Source organism: Salmo trutta, chromosome 2, assembly GCF_901001165.1.
Source record: "Salmo trutta chromosome 2, fSalTru1.1, whole genome shotgun sequence".
Lineage (NCBI taxonomy): Eukaryota > Metazoa > Chordata > Actinopteri > Salmoniformes > Salmonidae > Salmo > Salmo trutta.
In genome coordinates, this window is record NC_042958.1 from 58745797 (window position 1) to 58766376 (window position 20580).

General features: G+C 43.0%; 2 protein-coding genes across 6 annotated transcripts; both read right to left on the reverse strand.

Annotated features, from left to right (window-relative positions):
- Positions 1–677: 677 nt before the first annotated feature.
- LOC115158864 (ciliogenesis-associated TTC17-interacting protein-like) lies at positions 678–2117 on the reverse strand. Of its 4 annotated transcripts, none has more exons than XR_003868763.1 (3): positions 1520–2117; positions 1307–1444; positions 678–1154 (listed from the first exon to the last, which is right to left on the reverse strand). XR_003868763.1 is itself a non-coding variant. In XM_029708269.1 (3 exons), exons 1-3 carry the CDS (start codon positions 1905–1907, stop codon positions 1145–1147), a joined length of 252 nt encoding a protein of 83 aa, XP_029564129.1. In that variant the 5' UTR covers positions 1908–2117; the 3' UTR covers positions 678–1144. The 4 variants fall into 4 exon arrangements, 2 of the variants coding, with proteins under 2 accessions (XP_029564129.1, XP_029564119.1); XM_029708269.1 differs by lacking the exon at positions 1307–1444 and having other exon boundaries at positions 1520–1673; positions 1820–2117; XM_029708259.1 differs by having other exon boundaries at positions 678–1328; positions 1520–1673; positions 1820–2117.
- A 7320-nt stretch (positions 2118–9437) lies between these two features.
- On the reverse strand, positions 9438–20247 carry tap2t (transporter associated with antigen processing, subunit type t, teleost specific). 2 transcript variants are annotated; one of them, XM_029708296.1, is made up of 12 exons: positions 19230–20247; positions 18193–18747; positions 17905–18019; positions 17609–17739; positions 17149–17354; positions 15372–15569; positions 15036–15164; positions 14744–14932; positions 11465–11638; positions 11130–11289; positions 10718–10854; positions 9438–10447 (listed from the first exon to the last, which is right to left on the reverse strand). In XM_029708296.1, exons 2-12 carry the CDS (start codon positions 18701–18703, stop codon positions 10256–10258), a joined length of 2142 nt encoding a protein of 713 aa, XP_029564156.1. In that variant the 5' UTR covers positions 18704–18747; positions 19230–20247; the 3' UTR covers positions 9438–10255. The 2 variants fall into 2 exon arrangements, with proteins under 2 accessions (XP_029564156.1, XP_029564147.1); XM_029708287.1 differs by having other exon boundaries at positions 18193–20247.
- Positions 20248–20580: the final 333 nt, after the last annotated feature.

Genomic DNA, 20580 nt, shown 5'->3' on the forward strand with positions numbered 1-20580 from the left:
CGGGGAGGAAGAGGCCTTTTCCCTAGAGAGGGTTTATAGCAAGATAAAACGGTTCTTGCAGATGACTCCCTTCCTGCAGTGGTGGCCTCTGTGCAGCTGCTGACCACGCTCCACCAGCAAATCCTTCAGCAGCAGGTTCTGAAGGACACGTCTTCCTGCGCTGTACGCAGAGGTGACTGATCTCTGACAGCCACACTGAAACCAGTGGGTAGGTCCCACTGTAATCTTCTGTCATTTGCATTTCATTTAGCTGATAGTCCCTGCACAACCAACAGGACATGTGTTACACACAGGCTTATCAGCATTAGAGACAAGGACTACAGAAAGTATAGTACTTTGCTCCCTGTGGAGCATAAGGCAGCAACCTTGCAACTTTTTCAGCTTCCCCCCTAAGACAGGCTTATTGTCTTCAGTCCTTTGTGGTTGAATTAGAACTAGGTGTTAAAGTTTAAAGGAAATCCAAACCATGCTGTCCTGACTCATTTGGTCAAGGCCAGTTGAAAGTAGGCTCAGCAGTGTTCCATTCAGAAACCAGATCATATAGACATGACATGACTTTCATTTATGCCTTTGTTCTTACACATTTATGGGGTGATCACAGCAGAGCAGCAGTTACTGAAGCTATCACACTCAAGGATAAAGTTCTTAACAGAAAAATCATGGAAAACATACAAACATAAAATACATTATATTTTATTCAGACCAACTGACATAACTAACTCTTGCGGTTGCCATATCAGAGTTGATTGGAATTTATTTCAGTGCAGCTCATACAAACAAAAACAGTAGACAGTAAAAACAGTACCACAAAATAAAATACTAAATATCCACAAAAGCATTCATATTTGATGATTGAGGGCCTCTGTACATACTAATGTCAAGTGCTAACCAGAAGAGTATTGTCCTCACTATAGTGCCTGTGGGAGGAAGCTACCAGACTATTGAGACGCAGCCACAGTGTGACCCCTCAAGATAAGGTGTTGAAGGTGCCCCCCAGGGGTCGTCAGGAGGCGAAGGGAGAGAAGTCCTTGCTGGCGAACATGAAGACATTGCTCGGTTTTTCGCTGAAACAGGAACTGCAGGAAGTCGGCCATCATGGCACGGAGCTCCTGGTGCTGTCGCAGGTTCTAGACATGTTCTGCCTTCAACTCCTCCTGTAACACACACGTCAGGTCATGTTGGAAACGTAGGGGTTAGTGGTTTAAGAAGGGAACATTCCCAATAGTGTGTGTGTTCCTGTGTATGTGTGTATCGGTGTGTATTTGGGGAGTGAGCACAGGAGCCTCATGTTGACGGGAGAACACACCTGCATTCGGCTGGCCAGGTACCTAAACAGGAACATGATATGACATCACATCACGCAGGGAGAAAAAGAGATGGCAGAAGCAGTGGTACCCTGTATATCCCGGGTTCCCCTGGTGTAGGCCGGCTTACTGTAAAAACACTGAAAACTGCTAATGTCAAAAATATATATCATTTTGCTTGATTGATTGTATAAGGAGAAGTTATGTCCTCTTACCCATCAGGCAGGAAGTAACAGTGCCAACACTGCCAAGTGGCTGGGATGTCCTCCACTGAGTCCACCGTCCTCTCTACCATCTGATGTCTGCACCCCAGCTCCCTCTGACCACAGTTTGACGTGTTGGCCCACCAGGGCATTTGGTCGGAAGTGTCTGGGAACGAGATTAAATCAAACACAACTGAGAACACACATCAACTTCGTAGAACAGGTAACGCTTATCGCTCAACAAAACACACTTTCATGAGTATTATGAGTAGGGCAGACTAAAACAACTGACACACACAAACACTCACATACAGTATATAGAGGTTGAGAAGTGTGTGTCCTGGTGAAAGGAGGGGAAGGCCATGTTTTTCAGGATGTTCTTCCTCAGAGGGAGCAGCATGTTAGAGCCCTCACACACTAACCCCTTCAAAGAGGACAGAGGGCATGACAGTCTGCATCCTCACTTCCCACACACAGGTTAGCGCCTTCAGATACATACCCTCTAACAGAGCACAATGGGAAACATTCACTCTGCATGCTTACCTCACACACACAGAGAAATATACTGCTCAAAAAAATAAAGGGAACACTTAAAACAACACAATGTAACTCCAAGTCAATCACACTTCTGTGAAATCAAACTGTCCACTTTGGAAGCAACACTGATTGACAATACATGTCACATGCTGTTGTGCAAATGAAATAGACAACAGGTGGAAATTATAGGCAATTAGCAAGACACCCCCAATAAAGGAGTGGTTCTGCAGGTGGTGACCACAGACCACTTCTCAGTTCCTATGCTTCCTGGCTGATGTTTTGGTCACTTTTGAATGCTGGCGGTGCTTTCACTCTAGTGGTAGCATGAGACGGAGTCTACAACCCACACAAGTGGCTCGGGTAGTGCAGCTCATCCAGGATGGCACATCAAGGCGAGCTGTGGCAAGAAGGTTTGCTGTGTCTGTCAGCGTAGTGTCCAGAGCATGGAGGCGCTACCAGGAGACAGGCCAGTACATCAGGAGACGTGGAGGAGGCCATAGGAGGGCAACAACCCAGCAGCAGGACTGATACCTCCGCCTTTGTGCAAGGAGGAGCAGGAGGAGCACTGCCAGAGCCCTGCAAAATGACCTCCAACAGGCCACAAATGTGCATGTGTCTGCTCAAACGGTCAGAAACAGACTCCATGAGGGTGGTATGAGGGCCCGACGTCCAAAGGTGGGGGTTGTGCTTACAGCTTACACCGTGCAGGACGTTTGGCATTTGCCAGAGAACACCAAGATTGGCAAATTCGCCACTGGCGCCCTGTGCTCTTCACAGATGAAAGCAGGTTCACACTGAGCACGTGACAGACGTGACAGAGTCTGGAGACGCCGTGGAGAACGTTGTGCTCGCCAGAGGTAGCCTGACTGCCATTAGGTACCGAGATGAGATCCTCAGACCCCTTGTGAGACCATATGCTGGTGCGGTTGGCCCTGGGTTCCTCCTAATGCAAGACAATGCTAGACCTCATGTGGCTGGAGTGTGTCAGCAGTTCCTGCAAGAGGAAGGCATTGATGCTATGGACTGGCCCACCCGTTCCCCAGACCTGAATCCAATTGAGCACATCTGTGACATCATGTCCCGCTCCATCCACCAACGCCACGTTGCACCACAGACTGTCCAGGAGTTGGTGGATGCTTCAGTCCAGGTCTGGGAGGAGATACCTCAGGAGACCATCCGCCACCTCATCAGGAGCATGCCCAGGCATTGTAGGGAGGTCATACAGGCACGTGGAGGCCACACACACTACTGGCCTCATTTTGACCTGTTTTAAGGACATTACATCAAAGTTGGATCAGCCTGTAGTGTGGTTTTCCACTTTAATTTTGAGTGTGACTCCAAATCCAGACCTCCATGGGTTGATAAATTGATTATTTTTGTGTGGTTTTGTTGTCTACACATTCAACTATGTAAAGAAAAAAAGTATTTAATAAGATTATTTCATTCATTCAGATCTAGGATGTGTTATTTTAGTGTTCCCTTTATTTTTTTGAGCAGTGCATATCTCATAAGATTCTCGGTGCAGACTTTAAGCCTTTCTATGCAGAAATTATGACCGTGGGTGATTGTGTGCTCATCCATTCCTGTGTGTGTTACTTGTAGGAAGTAGTATATCTGCTGCAGCAGCTCCATGTCTATGGATGTTCTTCTCCGCTGAAGATGTGTAGGATGTGAGGTATTGTAAGGGATTGTAATTCTGCATCGAATCTATTTAGTCCTACCTTAGGCCAACAACCTGAAAGGATGGGACACCACAACTTAACACACCCTGTAACTCTTCTGATGTCAAGTCTCGCACACCCAAATATCTCTCTGCAGCTTACGTTCCATCTCTGAAGTAACCATTGCTATAAATGCTAAAAATCCAATCTTACTTTAGCATATATCACTTGTTGGTTTATCCCTCTGTACTGGTACAGATCTACTACTCACACCACTCCTCTCAGGATCCATCCCTCTTGACCCATCTTCCTCTACTTTCTTCCCTGCCTCAGCATATGACAACTTCTGCACTACTCTAACCCTGGAAACGTTAACCTGCTTCTCTCGCACGTGACACGTCTGATCCACAGCCCCATGGGCATCCCTACAATTAACACATACCACTACTTTCCCCAATGCTACACATTCCTTTGTCTCATGCCCTTCTGCACTTCTCACACCTCCCTCCTACACACTGCTGCCACATGCCCATAAGCTTGACACCTGTAACAACGTAATGTATTCGGCACAAAAGCTCGTACAGGATAACTTATATATCCTAACTTCACTTTGTCGGTCAAAGACTCATCAAAACTCAAAAGAACAGACAATGACTCTTTCACCACTCATATCACCCTGTCTGCGTCACATCAAACGACAAGCATCACAAACACCAGGAATCTTCCCCTTCAGTTGGTAAACTTTTACATTTACTGCTACCCACAATTCACATTTCTTGCCCCCATTCATTTAACACGGAGCGCCTTCTCCCTCTGACCAGCAGAAACCCAAACAATTATCACAAGACCACTTCTGGTTACTCTCACCAATTCCACAGCACCCAACTCTGTTTCACCCACCCTGAAACCACAAATGGATCAGCCAAAAGGCAAGGGTCCACTTTTTCCAAAAACGTAACTCCTACTGTCACAGACTCATCTTTATCCTGACCCTAGGTGCAAGCCTCGGGCTCTGAGAGCTTCACCATACCTACCACCTCATTCACTTCCATTTCTCCACCTGTCTTCAGCTCACTTTGCTTACATTTTCTACCATTGTTATTTAACAAACCATCTCCCTTTTCCCACCATTGTTAATCCCCTCAAGCTCACCCTCTTCCTCCCTCTCTCTCTCTCTCGCTCTCTTAGACCTCATCTGCCTGTCTTTTCCCTCCATTTCTCTTAGGTATTCCAAGTATACTTCTCCTTATGATCATGCTGCACTTCTCCTGACATACATCTTGTTCTTGCCTTCTCAAGGGACGCCATTTAACCGGCTGTCACAATCAGCATGAACCCCTCTGGATGTAGCGCTCACCAGTGCATCCCACTTATAAAGCAGCTGCTTCGTCTTGATATTCTTCTTTATCAAAAGCTACCGAAATGCTTTACTATTGCAAACAAGCGCGCTCTTCTAACCACCATTCACCGTCTCGCTTCCTGCTCGTTTTCCATTCTAACTGATAATTAAATGCACCCACCTGGTCTAAATCAGTCCCTGATTAGAGGGGAACAATGAAAAAAGGCAGTGGAACTGGCTTCGAGGTCCAGAGTGTAGTTTGAGGGCTCTAATATATACAAAGCCATACCAGGCAAGGCAGGGAATGGCAGAAGGGTTGTGCCTACCTATATGTGTAGTGTCACTGTCAACATTGCCAGCTTCAATTTCACCCAGTGGTGCAGGTGTAGTGGTGGCCATACGCAGGAATACAAAGTATGTCCACCTATTTCCACATATACTCACCTATACTCACTAATTACCATTGAGAATAATTGAATATAGATCGTTATATTTTTCAATCTTAATTCCTTTCATCTCTGCCATTATTAGGTGGGAATGACCACCTATAGCTAGCTACGTACCAGGGGCGGAAATCCCGGGGGGGACGGGGGGGGACATGACCCCCCCATCCTGGGAAAAATATGATTTGTCCCCCCCAATATATCACTGAAACATAACTATGTAATTTAAAGAATATTAATAATACGCAATGAAAGCAATTGTGCTGATTATAGACACTTAATAGCGCGTTTTTAAGTTTCAAAAGATTGCGACCCCCCCACCCTTTGCCTCACAATGGTTTGATCCACTGCCAGTTCCTTAGTTGGCAAGGTAACAGAGGGGTCGTGTCTACTGTCTGAAAGGCACTCAATGAACGTAACTGACGTGAGGTTAATCCAGTCAATCGCGCACACACACTAGCTGAATATGCAGAGCTAGCGCGCAAATATTAACTATTAAGCTAGCTAGTACCTATTCCATTTATGTGGCCTCGTCAAAGATGGAATCTTTGCTATCGTCAATTTATTCCAAGATCAGCATGCAGATGATGTAAATTAGTGCTTCAAAGTCCCTGTGATAAGGTTAGTGATAAAGTCCAAACTGAACAGAACTACACTCTCTTCTACCATTGTCTTAAATATATTTAATGGTCTCGGTACAAAAACTAAATTGTCGCAAGGGAACTTTTATTTATTTATTTTATTTCACCTTTATTTAACCCGGGTAGCAAAGATTATAGCAAACACCACTGAAACGGAATTGGTGCTCGCTAGCTTTGCAAATTCAGCTATTGTTGGAAGCCAGCCAATATGAAACAAACTATTAACATTACAAAAGGTTGCAGCATATGTTGTGTAAATGGTGAACTCATACAGCTGTCAACTCTTGTCATTTTAATCCGTTTCACATTTGCTAGCTACCTTTTAGATCGAAGCCCAAATAGAATGATAAAAGATAAGATGATAGAAGCCCATCTCCTACTGTAAATAACCTACACACTGTGTGTGTGTGTGTAGCCAGCCAGACAGCCAGCCAGGTAGAAAAATGGCAGAAAAATAAAAGACGGACATCAGAGTATTTTTCAGTACACCAAAACGCAAAGTAAGAACCCTAGTAGCCTAATATCTCAAAGACTAGTTGATAAAATGTTCATAAGAAAGAAATGAAATTCTAATGGAAATGTTTCACAATGATGTCATTAGGCAGAGCAGGCAACAGAATGCACACAGACAGCAGAGTTGGGGACAGATATGCAGGGACAGACTGGCAGAGACAGGGAGTCTCAGGTAAGTTTGTTGAGTCTTTGTTTGGCAACATTATGAAAGGTTCTCAATTTTTTTGACTTGTAAAATAGGAACATAATTGGAAAATGCCATGGATACCCCCACTCTCAACTTAAACTGGTGACTGAACTAAGATTTGTTAAAGGCAATGGTATTGCTGTTGTGATTAGTTGTGTAGTTTTGGGTACCGGTAGTTAGGAGTACGGCAAACCTTATTTCTTTGGTTCCTCAATATACATTTACCATATTACAATGTAGGCTATGTGTTACAGCACTACTTTTGGTGTCCCCCTCAGGAATTGCTCTTGAGAAAATTTCATGTAATTGTCCCCTCCAAAGTTGATATCAGATTTTCGCCCCTGCTACGTACACCATATAACGTTAGACAATTGTTGATAATTAATTCATACTCACCTGATGGCAGAGAGGTGGTGATGGTCAAAATGTATGTCAATCCGTGTTAGCTGGGGCTGGATAGCCTTGAATGATCCTTGTACAGTGTACAGACAGGTACATACACCTGTTTGGTATGATTGCTAGCCAGTGGTGATTTTAGCATGTCAATCTTGGTTGGGCAAAAAAAATGTGGGATGCATGCCAGCAAAGCCACTACACAACACAACACAACACAATATATTAATTGCACTTTACCACTGCTACACCTGGCTATCAGCAGAGCCTTGTCTGGCAGCGAAACAGTTCATTCAGCCTCATTTACTGCATTTAAAAAAAAACATAGCTGATATGGTCGACTTGCTTAAACAAATGTGGTTTCTACTGACAATTGAGATGTACAAACTTTGGCATAAAGGGACGACAAGCAGATAAGAGGAAATCGTAATTTTGATTAAGACATTAATGAGCGAGCTTGGACGGACGTAGTCAATGTAACTATTTGTTCAGCACTTTTGAAATGTACAGCGACAGAATTCAGAACATGTGCCATTCTTACAGTGTTCTCCCTGTATACCAAGTCAGAAGCATAGGATAAATAAAGGGAGCATATAATAAGACAATGAAAGTTCTTACAATATTTGATGATTAAATTTCTCAAAAACAGGTTATAGGCTACATGTTATTAGGGTGAGGCACATGGGCTACTAACAGCTTACTACACATCATACACATAGTATTACTTTCTTAGCTACAGTATACATATCTCCCTGGCATATTACATAATTTATGCAGCAGCATACAATACATGTTCAGACTCACCTTGTTGTGCTGTGCTCACTTGAACAGGAAAGTGGCGCGGCGGTCCTTCGTGGGCAAATTTTGTCATCAAACTTTATCAAAGTCTGGCATTCTCTGGATTTATGGTGCTTTCAAGACAACTGGGAAACTCCCCCCAAAAATGTATGACGTCATTGATCTTCAGGTCATAGCTCTAGAAAGAGGCTCAAGTTCCCGATGTACAATTCCGAGTTGGATGAAAGTTCAAAACGTATTTTCCCAGTCGTAGCTCATTTTTCCCGAGTTCCCAGTTGTCTTGAACTCACACTGTCAGATTTTGCAGTTCCAAGTTAACAGTTGCTTTGAGCGCATCAAAAATCATGCTTCATTGATAGCATGGCCAATGTTGAATGTTTATAATTTTCAACTAGGAAAAGAGACCCTTAATCTTAGACTTGGAACCACACAGCCACTCCACTGAATAGCAGGCTAACGATTACTTTGCAATGCTTGCAGTTAGCCACTGATTCCTTCCAAACCACTCATTGTTGAATTTGCGATTTCCAACTTGGTGTGTAATGTCCAATGGCCGATGAGAACCGATACGTTTGATCTATAATTTATTTTCATTATTTCTCTTCATATGACAAGGATTAAAAATGATTTGCCAGTAGATTGTCAACTTGATTCATGATGATGACTGCTAGCTAAGATTTTTCAGTCCAATCAAAGCTACTGTTGATATAATGTGATTTGACATCATTTTATCTGTGGCCAATAACCTTGAGCCTTCTTGGATGGGCACTTCTAATGTAACTCTATGGCAGCACCCAAGGGGCTAGAATTTTAGAGCTCTACCCCTGGACCCTTCTACCTTTGGACTTGGCGGTGATGTAGTGTCCCCATGAGTGACAGAACACTGAACCAATCACGCGCAGCGCTCCATATTTTCTGCTGGCTTGCCCCACCACCACAGAAAGCATTGAGCTAGGCTGAAACACACTGAATTTTGGAGCTGCCTTACTCAAGAAAACAAAAAAGCGACTATGTTTGTATGCAGCTTTATTAACTCAATGATATATATTTTTTTTACATTGTTTGCAAACTGATATGTGATACGTATTAATGCCAAAATAACATGCAAAACAGGCAAGCCCCAAAAAACTCTAAATAATCTATATATGTGAATGACGTGTGAATGATAGGTCGCCACTGTTACTAGCTAGATTTAGACTTTTAATATAAGCTCCTTCTCTTGTCTGCCAGTAAAGCCAACAAGCATTGAAGGCTTGTTGGCTTTAGTAATGGTGGCCCTTATTTATAACTAACCTGGCAAAAGCTAACTAGCTGGAGCGATGGTCAGGTAACATCAGATAGTCACATACTGTAGCTTTTACTGTGAAAACAGAGAAAACACTGTTGCAGTTCCTCCATCGCTGTGCATTAATTCAATATTTTGGATGACATGAGAAAAATACATTTATGCAATCGAAATGATTATCCTTCTTAGTTGTTTACGTTCAGATATTGATTGAACAAACCGAACACGGACCACTTTTGCACTCATTTTCAAAGATGGTTATTATATATATATATATATATATATATAATTTTTTTTAAACTCATTTTCAGTGTTCACAAACTTGCTCTTTAATTTTAACATTTCAGTGCCACTGAAAAAACATCACATTTCTATGTGATTGTGAATCAAAGCAAAGAAAATAGATTTATGCAGATTTCTTACAGTAAACAAACTATTAACATGCGTCATATTCAGGTCTGATCGTTGAGTATCATTAGCTATGTTTCTACTAACTTGCCCAGTGATTTTTTTGTCGACATTTAGAAAGTATGAATAGAGAATAGATGCGACAATTGCCTGCTTAGGGCGCGTTTCCATTTAACTATAGATACACACGGCGAGGTGTGGCTTAATGTGCCCACGCCCCCGAGTAGAGTACCGATGTAGGGTAATCCCTTTACTCAGAACCCGACAATGGGTGTATACTTTTTTTTTATCAATCTATAAACATTTTGGATATGCTTAGTTGGTAGTTTTTTAACATCCATGTAGTTGTGTCGATTAAAAACAGCTGGACATAATGACATCACACCAACAAAAACATTTTTGCGGCATTGTTTTTGTCAAATAAACCTGGGTCAATGGAAACATGCCTCATGATAGAGTGTGCTGTTCAATCAACATTTTCACTTTTCATAAATGGAAGTATTCTGTGTGGGTCTCTCTCTCTGACAGCTGTGTGATTCCTAATCAGTCCTCAAAGAGTTCCTCTTTGAGCCGATGGTAGCGCCCCTTGCTAGCCATGAGCTCCTGGTGTGTGCCCTGCTCAACCACCTCCCCGCCCTCCATGAAGATGATCTGGTCAGCCTTCTCCACAGTCTGCAGCCGGTGGGCCACCACCAACACTGTCTGGCCCACTGAGCCTGCCAGGACGCCCTGCACCTGGGAGAGAGCATTACGAACCCTATTGACATCATGTTACTGAAGATATTAGATTTAGTTTCTATGACAATATTGGGTCCTGGTTATAGGCTATACCTAAGACCCAGAGTTGTTCCTGCATAAATCCAATTCTTACCCCTAAAAAAGATTCAGAGTCTGTAGTCTGTTGTAGTTAGTCATGTTCATTCTCCAGTTGGTTTAGTTCTATGTTTTACGTTAGACATGAAAATCATGTAATAGTGTTGTGCTATAGAGGTCTTGAACGTGTACCACATGCTGTGTGTTGATGTCCATGCCGCTGGTTGCCTCGTCCAGAATTAGGACCTGTGGCTCTCGAACCAGAGCTCTGGCGATGGCGATGCACTGCTTCTGTCCAGAAGACAGCTGCCCTCCACACTCACCTACGTCTGAGAGATACACAGGACATTAGTGCTAGGCCAGCTGGTAACTATACAGACAGGCCTGTAACTCACAATACGACACAGAGCAGATAATTCCCTCACGCATTGTACACCCGGTTGTTCCAGTCTTACACCTTACGTGCTAACTTTGTTAGAGTCTTTTTGGCAGGCTTTTATGAAGGCAGAACAGGCCCTCTACAGAAAATACAATGCTTGGCAATGAATAAATGTGATGAATATGTGTCAATACAATGGCCACAAGATGACCCATCACTACCTACCTGTGTCGTAGCCCTGTTCCAGCGTACAAATAAAGTCGTGGACGTTGGCGCTCTTCGCAGCCTCTTTCACCTTCTCCAGGGTGCATCCCACGAGGCCGTACTCTATGTTGTGTCTGATAGATCCAGAGAAGAGCACTGGTTCCTGGGACACCAGGGCCATCTTACCTCAGAGAGAGATAATCATTGGGGATGTTTGGTTTAAGAACATATTAAAACGGTCCTAGTTTGCATAATGGTTGTTCACACACGTATAAAGGATTATGGAAAGCAGAGCCCTATCAACGAGCTAAAGTACTACAGCACATTATTGGACATGGTGGGTTTCCTGACTGTACCTTCTGATGCAGGTACTGGTGCTGGTAGCAGTGCAGGGGCTGTCCATCCAGCAGCACCTGGCCCTCCTTGGGCTCATACAACCTCGCCAGCAGGCTGACGCAGGAGCTCTTCCCGCCACCAGAGGGCCCCACCAGCGCTGTCATCTTCCCCGGATGCAGTTCCAAACTCACAGCCTGGCAGATAGATGGTTAGAGACATTTAACCAACCATATACTGGAAATTATTGCAGGTACAGGCAAGCATGGCAGGGAGATAATAGAGTGCCTTCAGAAAGTAATGACACCCCTTGACATTTTCCAAATTTTGTTGTGTTACAGTGGGATTAAAATTGATTTAATTGTGTGATTCTTTGCTAACGTTCTACACAAAATACTAAAAGGTGGAAGAAAAATCAGAACATTTGTAAAAAAAATAAAAATACATTAACATATCTTGATTATATAAGTATTCAACCACCTGAGTCAATACATGTTAGAATCACCTTTGGCAGCAATTACAGCTTTCTGGGTAAGTCTCTAAGAGCTTTGCACACCTGGATTGTGCAATATTTGCACATTATTCTTTTTTGAATTCTTCAAACTCAAGTTGGTTGTTGATCATTGATAGACAGCCATTTTCAAGTCTTGCCATAGATTTACAAGCCGATTTAAGTCAAAACTGTAACTAGGCTTTCAGGAACTTTCAATGCCGTCTTGGTAAGCAACTCCAGTGTATATTTGGCCTTGTGTTTTAGGTTTTTGTCCTGCTGAATAGTGAATTTGTCTCCCAGTGTCTGTTGGAAAGCAGACTGAACCAGTGTTTCCTCTAGGATTTTGACTGAGCTCAGCTCTATTCCGTTAATTTTTATCATAAAAAACTCCCTAGTCTTTGCTGATGAAAAGAATACCCATAGCATGATGCAGCCACCACCATGCTAGAAAATATGAAGAGTAGTACTCTGTGATTTTTTGTTTTGGACATAAAGTTAATTTCTTTGTTACATTTTATGCAGTTTTACTTTAGTGCCTTTTTGAAAAGAGAATGCATGTTTTGGAATATTTGTATTCTGTACAGGCTTTCTTCTTTTCACTCTGTTAATTAGGTTAGTATTGTGGAGTAACAACAATGTTGTTGACCCATCCTCAGTTTTCTCCTATCACAGCCATTTAACTCTGCAACTATTTTAAAGTAACCATTGGCCTCATGGTGTCTCTGAATGGTTTTCTTCCTCCTTCCTTACCCATCTACCAATAGGTGCCCTTCTTTGCGAGGCATTGGAAAACTCCCTTATCTTTGTGGTTGAATCTGTGTTTGAAATTCACTGCTCGACTGAGGGACCATACAGATGATTGTATGTGTGGGGTACAGAGATGAGGTAGTCATTCAAAAATCAAAAAACACTATTATTGCACACACAGTGAGTCCATGCAACCTGTTATGTGCCTTATTAAGCCCACGTTTTAGGCTTGCCATAACAAAGGGTTTGAATACTTAGTCAAGACATTTCAGCTTTTCAAAAATGTCTAAAAACATAATTACACTTTCACATTATGGGGTATTGTGTGTAGGCCAGTGATAGACAATCTCAATTTAATCCATTATAAATTTAGGCTGTAACACAACAAAATGTGGAAAAGTTCAAGGGGTCTGAATACTTTCTGACGGCACTGTAACTGCTTGGCCAACAGGTACAGTGCATTCGGAAAGTATTCAGACCCCTTCGCTTTTTCAACATTTTGTTACTTTACAGCTGTATTCTAAAATTGATTAAATAAAAAGAAATCCTCATCAAGCTACAAACAATACCCCATAATGAGAAATAAAAAACAGGTAATAACTTTTTGCAAATATATAAAAAGTAAAAAACAGAAATACCATATTCATATAAGTATTCAGACCCTTTGCTATGAGACTCGAAATTGAGCTCAGGTACATCCTGTTTCCATTGATCATCCTTGAGATGTTTCTACAACTTGATTGGAGTCCACCAGTGGTAAATTCAATTGATTGGACATGATTTGGAAAGGCACACACAAAAACCAAGCCATGAGGTCAAAGGAATTATCCGTAGAGCTCAGAGACAGGATTGTGCCGAGGCAATGATCTGGGGAAGGGTACCAAAACATTTCTGCAGCATTGAAGGTCCCCAAGGAACACAGTGGCCTCCATCATTCTTAAATGGAAGAAGTTTGGAACCACCAAGACTCTTCCTAGAGCTGGACACCCGGCTAAACTGAGCATTCGGGGGAGAAGGGCTTTGGTCAGGGAGGTGACCAAGAACCCGATGGTCACTCTGACAGAGCTCCAGAGTTCCTCTGTGGAGATGGGAAAACCTTCCAGAAAGACAACCATCTCTGCTGGCACTCCACCAATCAGGCCTTTATGGTACAGTGGCCATAAGCCACTCCTCAGTAAAAGGCACATGACAGCCTTGAATGCCAAGCATCACATCTGGAGGAAACCTGGCACCATCCCTACGGTGAAGTATGGTTGTGGCAGCATCCTATTGTGGGGATGTTTTTCAGCGGCAGGGACTGGGAGACTAGTCAGGATCGAGGGAAAGATGAACAGAGCAAAGGACAGAGAGATCCTTGATGAAAACCTGCTCCAGAGCGCTCAGGACCTCAGACTGGGGCGAAGGTTCACCTTCCAACAGGACAAGGCAGGAGTGGCTTCGGGACAAGTCTCAATGTCCTTGAGTGGCCCAGCCAGAGCCTGGACTTGAACCCATTCGAACATCTCTGGAGACCTGAAAATAGCTGTGCAGTGACTCTCCCCATTCAACCTGACAGAGCTTGAGAGGATCTGCAGAGAAGAATGGGAGAAACTCCCAAAATGCAGGCGTACCAAGCTTGTAACGTCATACCCAAGAGGACTCGAGGCTGTAATCGCTGCCAAAGGTGCTTCAACAAAGTACTGAGTAAATGGTCTGAATACTTATGTAAATGTGATATTTCCGGGGGGGTTATATATACATTTGCAAACATTTCTTAAAAACCTGTTTTTGCTTTGTCCTTATGGGGTATTGTGTGTAGATTGATGAGGGGGGAAAAAAACTATTTAATCCATTATAGAATAAGACTAACGTAACAAAATGTGGAAAAAGTCTGAATATTTTCAGAATGCACTGTATATTTCAATAGTTACATTTTAAAAAAAGGTGCTGGTTCAAAGACAAGTCTCCCTATTAAAAGATGTAATGGTATTGATAAATCCATGAAAATAGCAGGGCTATTACGCTTTTTTGAATATTGACACAATCTTTCATAACAGCTCATATCCTATGAATGGATGCTTACCTTCAGTGCGGGTGTATTTGGGCGTGAGGGATAGTAGAAGCTGACATTGTGGAAAGCAAGTTTCCCCTGAAGCTTTGCAGGAGCCAGCTCTCCTGCTTCTTTCTGATCTGACTTTCTGTCCAGAAACGTGAACACCTTGGCTGCCGCCCCGACAGTGCACAGCATGTCTCCAAAGACATAAACAAGATGCTGATAACAACAAAGAAAACATTTCAGTCAGTTTCACATCAGGTATTCCCGAAATATGACCTGAGAATTCAAAAGCCTGCTGGTGGTTCATTTGCTTACTTACCTTCATATTGGTCACCATGTCTTTCTGGAAGAGGACGAAAGCCAGCACACTGCCAATGCTCAGCTGGCCAGCCGAGATGAGCCTCCGACACAGGAACAGCATGGCCACCTTTAGGCCCACTGTCACCATCTGGCCAGACAGAGAAAAGACACAGAGGGGTATTGGGTACAGGAACACGTCACGTATATAGAGTACTGTATACGAGTTAAAGGTGTTCAGTGTGTGTAGGGATGTAGGGAAGGACAGACACATCATGTGGGATAGACTACATCTCCATGTTATTTACAGCACCCAGGGGTCTCAAACATCCTAGAGTTATCATTAGTTTAATTTTACCCTTCTCAGTAAAAGGTGGACGGCACTGATGATGCCCTTGTGCTCCTGGACCTTGTACATCCTCTCCAGTGCTTGGTTGTACCTATCTAGCTCCTTCTCCTCAGCTCTGAAGCTGCGAACCGTTCTCACCGCCCCAATGGCCTGGGATGCCAGCTCCTTGATCTGGGCCTGGCAGTCCTGCAGCTGCTTAGTGAACTCCTGTTGGGTGGTAGCAGTCAGTCAATGAATCAATCAATCATAATTCTACAAGCATCTATCACTAACTAGTCAATAATCCCATTACTTTTCTATACTTGGTCTTTATCTTGCCTACATTGCTGTCAGAGTTATAACTGCATGGCTGTTTGGGTGTTGTTCTAGCTACCTGGCTGTAGGTAGGGTAGAGTGGGGTAAGTTGAGCCAGTATCACTCCGTCAAGGGTAATATAGTATTCTTTCTAAAAAAAGATTTCTACATATATTTCAGGATGTTGTGTGTCCCTGGAAATAATCAGAATTCATGTAAACATTACCGTTTTGAAAACATAGCTTGTCCTGAAAAAGTGGTCTCTTGGCACAACTTTCCCTGGGTTTGGGGTAAGTTGAGTCGCGGGACAGGGTAAATTAAGCCACCTACAAATGTCTGTACTGATTGAAATAATACCTCAACCTTTTTAAAACAATGTCTATCTTTATTTCCCCAAACACAATCGCTTTTTTGTCTTTTAATAATTTTAAGCGTCTTTTAACACAGGCTTAACACCTAACAAACACTTTGTACTTTTTTAATACTTTTAACATAGGCCAGGCCCTGTTGTTACCTCATATCACAACAACAATGCCTTGCATTATGCCATGGAAGAAAACACTTCAGTTTGCTTAACTTGCCATTGGCTCAACCAGTCTCAATTTCCCCATGGCCATTGGCTCAACATACCCCAAGGCAAACATTTTGACTATATTGCCCCACACAGATACAAGGATGCACTTTCATGCTAGATTTAGGACTTCATATTGAAGCTTATGAAGACCCCAACTGATGTATAGTACAATCTTAAAATTATCTACTTTGGTTTAGATACAAGTATCATATAACCTTTAACACAATAAATTCACGAAGTGAAAATCCTTTTTTTGAACCTAACTTGCTTACCACTTGTTCCATGTGGTTTCTTCCTTCACAGACTCCATGAAATTATCACCTCTTCCTAAATATTTGGTCAAATTATTACATTTGTGTATGGTTTCCAAGAAACAAGGGTGGCTCAACTTACCTCTTTGGCTCAACTTACCCCCATGCTCCCCTATTATATTTTAGGTGTTTGGCTGTTGTTATGTCTACCTGGCAGCAGGTGTTTGGGTGTTGTTGTGTCTATCTGGCAGCAGGTGTTTGGATGTTGTTGTGTCTATCTGGACGTATAATGGTGTAGGTGTTTGGGTGTTGTTGTGTCTACCTGGCAGCAGGTGTTTGGCTATTGTTATGTCTACCTGGCAGCAGGTGTTTGGATGTTGTTGTGTCTATCTGGATGTATAATGTGTAGGTGTTTGGGTGTTGTTGGGTCTACCTGGCAGCAGGTGTTTGGATGTTGTTGTGTCTATCTGGACGTATAATGGTGTAGGTGTTTGGGTGTTGTTGCGTCTACCTGGCAGCAGGTGTTTGGATGTTGTTGTGTCTATCTGGATATATAATGGTGTAGGTGTTTGGGTGTTGTTGCGTCTACCTGGCAGCAGGTGTTTGGATGTTGTTGTGTCTATCTGGACGTATAATGGTGTAGGTGTTTGGGTGTTGTTGCGTCTACCTGGTTGTATGTGTTATATTTGGTCTGCAGCAGGGTGAGGAGGGGCATCTCCACCATGGTGAGCAGGGTGAGCTGCCAGGACAGGCCCAGCATCAGGACCAGCATACCAGCCGTCTTCACCAGGCTGCGAACCAGCACATTACTGTTCAGAGCCACAGAGCGTCCCATCTTGTCCACATCATTGCCGAGGCGGGAGGCAAGGCTTCCTGTGGGAGGAAGGACGTCATTCATAAATCAATTGGATTATAATGGTGGATGAGCTGTAATATTTATACCAGAATCGTCTGTGACTAAGGATAGAGATCACATCACATGCCACCAAAACAAGCGAATAGGACATGGCATGACAATATGTGTTATTATCCTATTACCTCTATGATATAATATCCATCCCACTGGGAACAGACGTCAATTCCACGTTGGTTCAACCAGTGGGATGTTCCTGTGTACATCATCTCACCTGGTTTGTTCTCCTCAAAGAAGGGTATGTCCTGTTGTACCAGGTTGCGGAACAACATGTGTCTCATCCTCTTGTTGAGTCTGGACAGGCTACACATGAACAAGCCCCCTCGCAGGCCTGAGCACAGAGCACTGAGGGGAAAAACCACAGAATGGTCACAGACAGGCCAATCAACAATCACAGAAGGGTCTATCATTCTTCTCTCTGTATATTCACAGATAAACCAAAACACAGAGGTGAGGAAACAACCAAAGGAAAAACTAGAGAAAGTAAAAGAGGAAGCGAAACCTGTGTACCTTCCTAGTGAGACGAGTCCCATGCCTCCAATGGCGTACATGAAGCTGTTGTGCTGGTACTGACCCCTCAGCGTATCAATGACCTTCCCCTGGTAGTAAGGGATAAACGTCTCACCTGCAACAACAAGATTGGCTCGATCAAAAACGGTTCACTGGAACGGATGGCGTAAGTAAGAATAATTATAGCTAAAAAAAACTAGCTCAACAAATTCCTTGAAAACAATTGATAACAGAATACAAACGAACGCATGCACATTTGAAATGACTTTTACACAATGCTATACTCACAGATGACAGCCAGGCTGAGGAAGAGGAAGGCTGCAGCCAGGTAGAGGGCGTCTGGTTTGCAGTATCGCACCACCCTCATCAACTGTGCCCTGGCCTCCTGTTTCTTCTTCTTCTCCTTCCCTTGGTTCCCTCCATCGTCAGGGAAGCCCAGCTCCCATGCCAGGCAGGCCACAGTGGAGGATACCAGGGCCAAGACCACCATGCTTGGGCCAGGCACCAGACCCAGGTCGTCGGCAGTCGATGCCGGCACCATGACCATACGTCCACTTTCAAACACAGGAGGCAAGAGGCAGAGCACTGCCACCCATCTCCTCAGCACTTGCTGTGGCTTTCTATCAGAAAGCACCAGGGTGATTGAGTGGTGCAATGCCCACCTTAGGGCTCCAAAGGCCCATAACCCCACCAGTCCTCCACTACTGGAGAACTCAAGTAGCACTAACCCGGTCCACAGTGCCCCCCACAGCACTAGGTCATAGAGAAGGACCAGCCCATATGTTTTTAAACGAGCCATGGCCAATAGATAAGAGTTACAGCAGTATCTCAATTGTGCTTATCCTGGAAAGAAAAAAAATAAACAGGTAAGTCGATATGGTGCTCATTATTAACGTAACAATAGCAATGCCTTTACATGCATGATATGAATATCCACAATGAGCGCACAAGACACATGGGCAGTATATATTTCTGAATGTATAGTATAATATTAGTATAGTAATACAATTAAGCAATAAGGCTCGAGGGGGTGTGGTAAATGGCCAATATAACACGGCTAAGGGCTGTTCTTAAGCACAACGCAAAGTAAACCTCCAACCACCCAGCTATAATATAGTATAATGCATACATGGAAGACCGGGAGTTTCAGAAAATGATAGGGCCCATGGCATGCCCATCATAAAATCGATGGCGATTGTAGTGCAATAGACAGCTAACTTAATCATATGAAGTCATAACAGAAAACGTATTTGGTAGTCTATCATCCACACTGACAATCGCCCTGCATAACTCTACTTCCTTAGAAAAGCTAACAATATTCTTACCATCGTCTTCGCTGGCTGATGCAAAAAGGGCTTTATAAATACATTTGATTGATTGTTTTCGTGCAGCAGGTTAACGTTACACGTTACAGTAAAATACGATACTTTTACTTTCACTTTCTACTGACCACCGGAACAACAAGGTATCTGTGAGCGAGCGTTTGAAGTGTCTAGCCTACTCCAGTCCTAGCCTATATGTCAACAACATTTTACTATAGCTTTGTAACTGACAACTTGACAACTACGTTTAAAATAATGTAAATATAAATATTTTGCTTTGGGAAAATATCATTCGCTTTTCCTTGGAACAAATCTCAATATCGACTCCTTCTCAAAACCCATTGGAAGACAATGTCAGGGGGGCGGGACCTCTGACTTTCTCATCCAATGGGTTTTGAGAAGAAGCGAGGCGAGGACGCGAGGAATCAAGGAAATACAATTGAGATTCTCCCCTTGATTTCAGCTAGAAACTATTATGCCTTATTTTCACTTTGAACTGGCAGGCTACACTGTCGCCACATCATGTCATACTTTGACAACATTTATAAAATTGGAACACTCCGTTCTCAGAACATTAAGCGATAGCCTATCTTTCCGACCTCGAACGACAGCTTGTTTGCTCTTTAAAAAAAAACTCATGTTTTTTAAGGTGACATTTATCATTTCCACAATTATTTTATATAAATAATGATTTGTATAAAATAAATAATTATTTGGCCCCAGCGCAAGAAACAATAGCCCTTTCTATAAAAATACCTATGAATCGTTCCATGACAAGGGAGCTATAGCCAGGGGCGGACTGGCCATCTGGCATTTCTGGAAAATAGCAGATGGGTTGGTCCAATTTTTGCCTAGTGGGCCGTCGAAGTTGTATTTTTTTGCGCAAAATTATAATTATTTGGCCAATAATGGGGCCTCAAGGAAATAAATGGGCCAGTGTGTTAGAAATGCCATAGCCTAAAAAGTATGTTGCCACATACAGTACCAGTCAAAAGTTTGGACACACCTACTCATTCAAAGGTTTTTCTTTATTTTTACTATTTTCTACCTTGTAGAATAATAGTGAAGACATCAAAACTATGAAATAACACCAAAAAAGTATTAAACAAATCAAAATATATTTTATATTTGAGATTCTTCAAAGTAGTCACCCATTGCCTTGATGACAGCTTTGCACAAACTTGGCATTCTCTCAACCAGCTTCACCTGAAATGCTTTTCCAACAGTCTTGAAGGTGTTCCCACATATGCTGAGCACTTGTTGGCTGCTTTTCCTTCTCTCTGCGGTCCAACTCATCCCAAACCATCTCAATTGGGTTGAGGTCGGGTGATTGTGAAGGCCATGTCATCTGATA

Excerpts from the sequence above, each read along its gene's own strand:
- LOC115158864 (XM_029708259.1), bottom strand. The coding sequence starts at position 1,907 with ATGCTGCTCCCTCTGAGGAAGAACATCCTGAAAAACATGGCCTTCCCC. Across the intron at positions 1,674-1,819 it reads CTTCTCAACCTCTATATACT|ACACTTCCGACCAAATGCCC; the intron begins GTATGTGAGTGT and ends TCTCGTTCCCAG. Across the intron at positions 1,329-1,519 it reads TGTTACTTCCTGCCTGATGG|GTACCTGGCCAGCCGAATGC; the intron begins GTAAGAGGACAT and ends GTTCCTGTTTAG.
- tap2t (XM_029708296.1), bottom strand. The coding sequence starts at position 18,703 with ATGGCTCGTTTAAAAACATATGGGCTGGTCCTTCTCTATGACCTAGTG. Across the intron at positions 14,933-15,035 it reads ACATGGTGACCAATATGAAG|CATCTTGTTTATGTCTTTGG; the intron begins GTAAGTAAGCAA and ends TGTTGTTATCAG. Across the intron at positions 10,855-11,129 it reads GGAACAGGGCTACGACACAG|ACGTAGGTGAGTGTGGAGGG; the intron begins GTAGGTAGTGAT and ends TGTATCTCTCAG.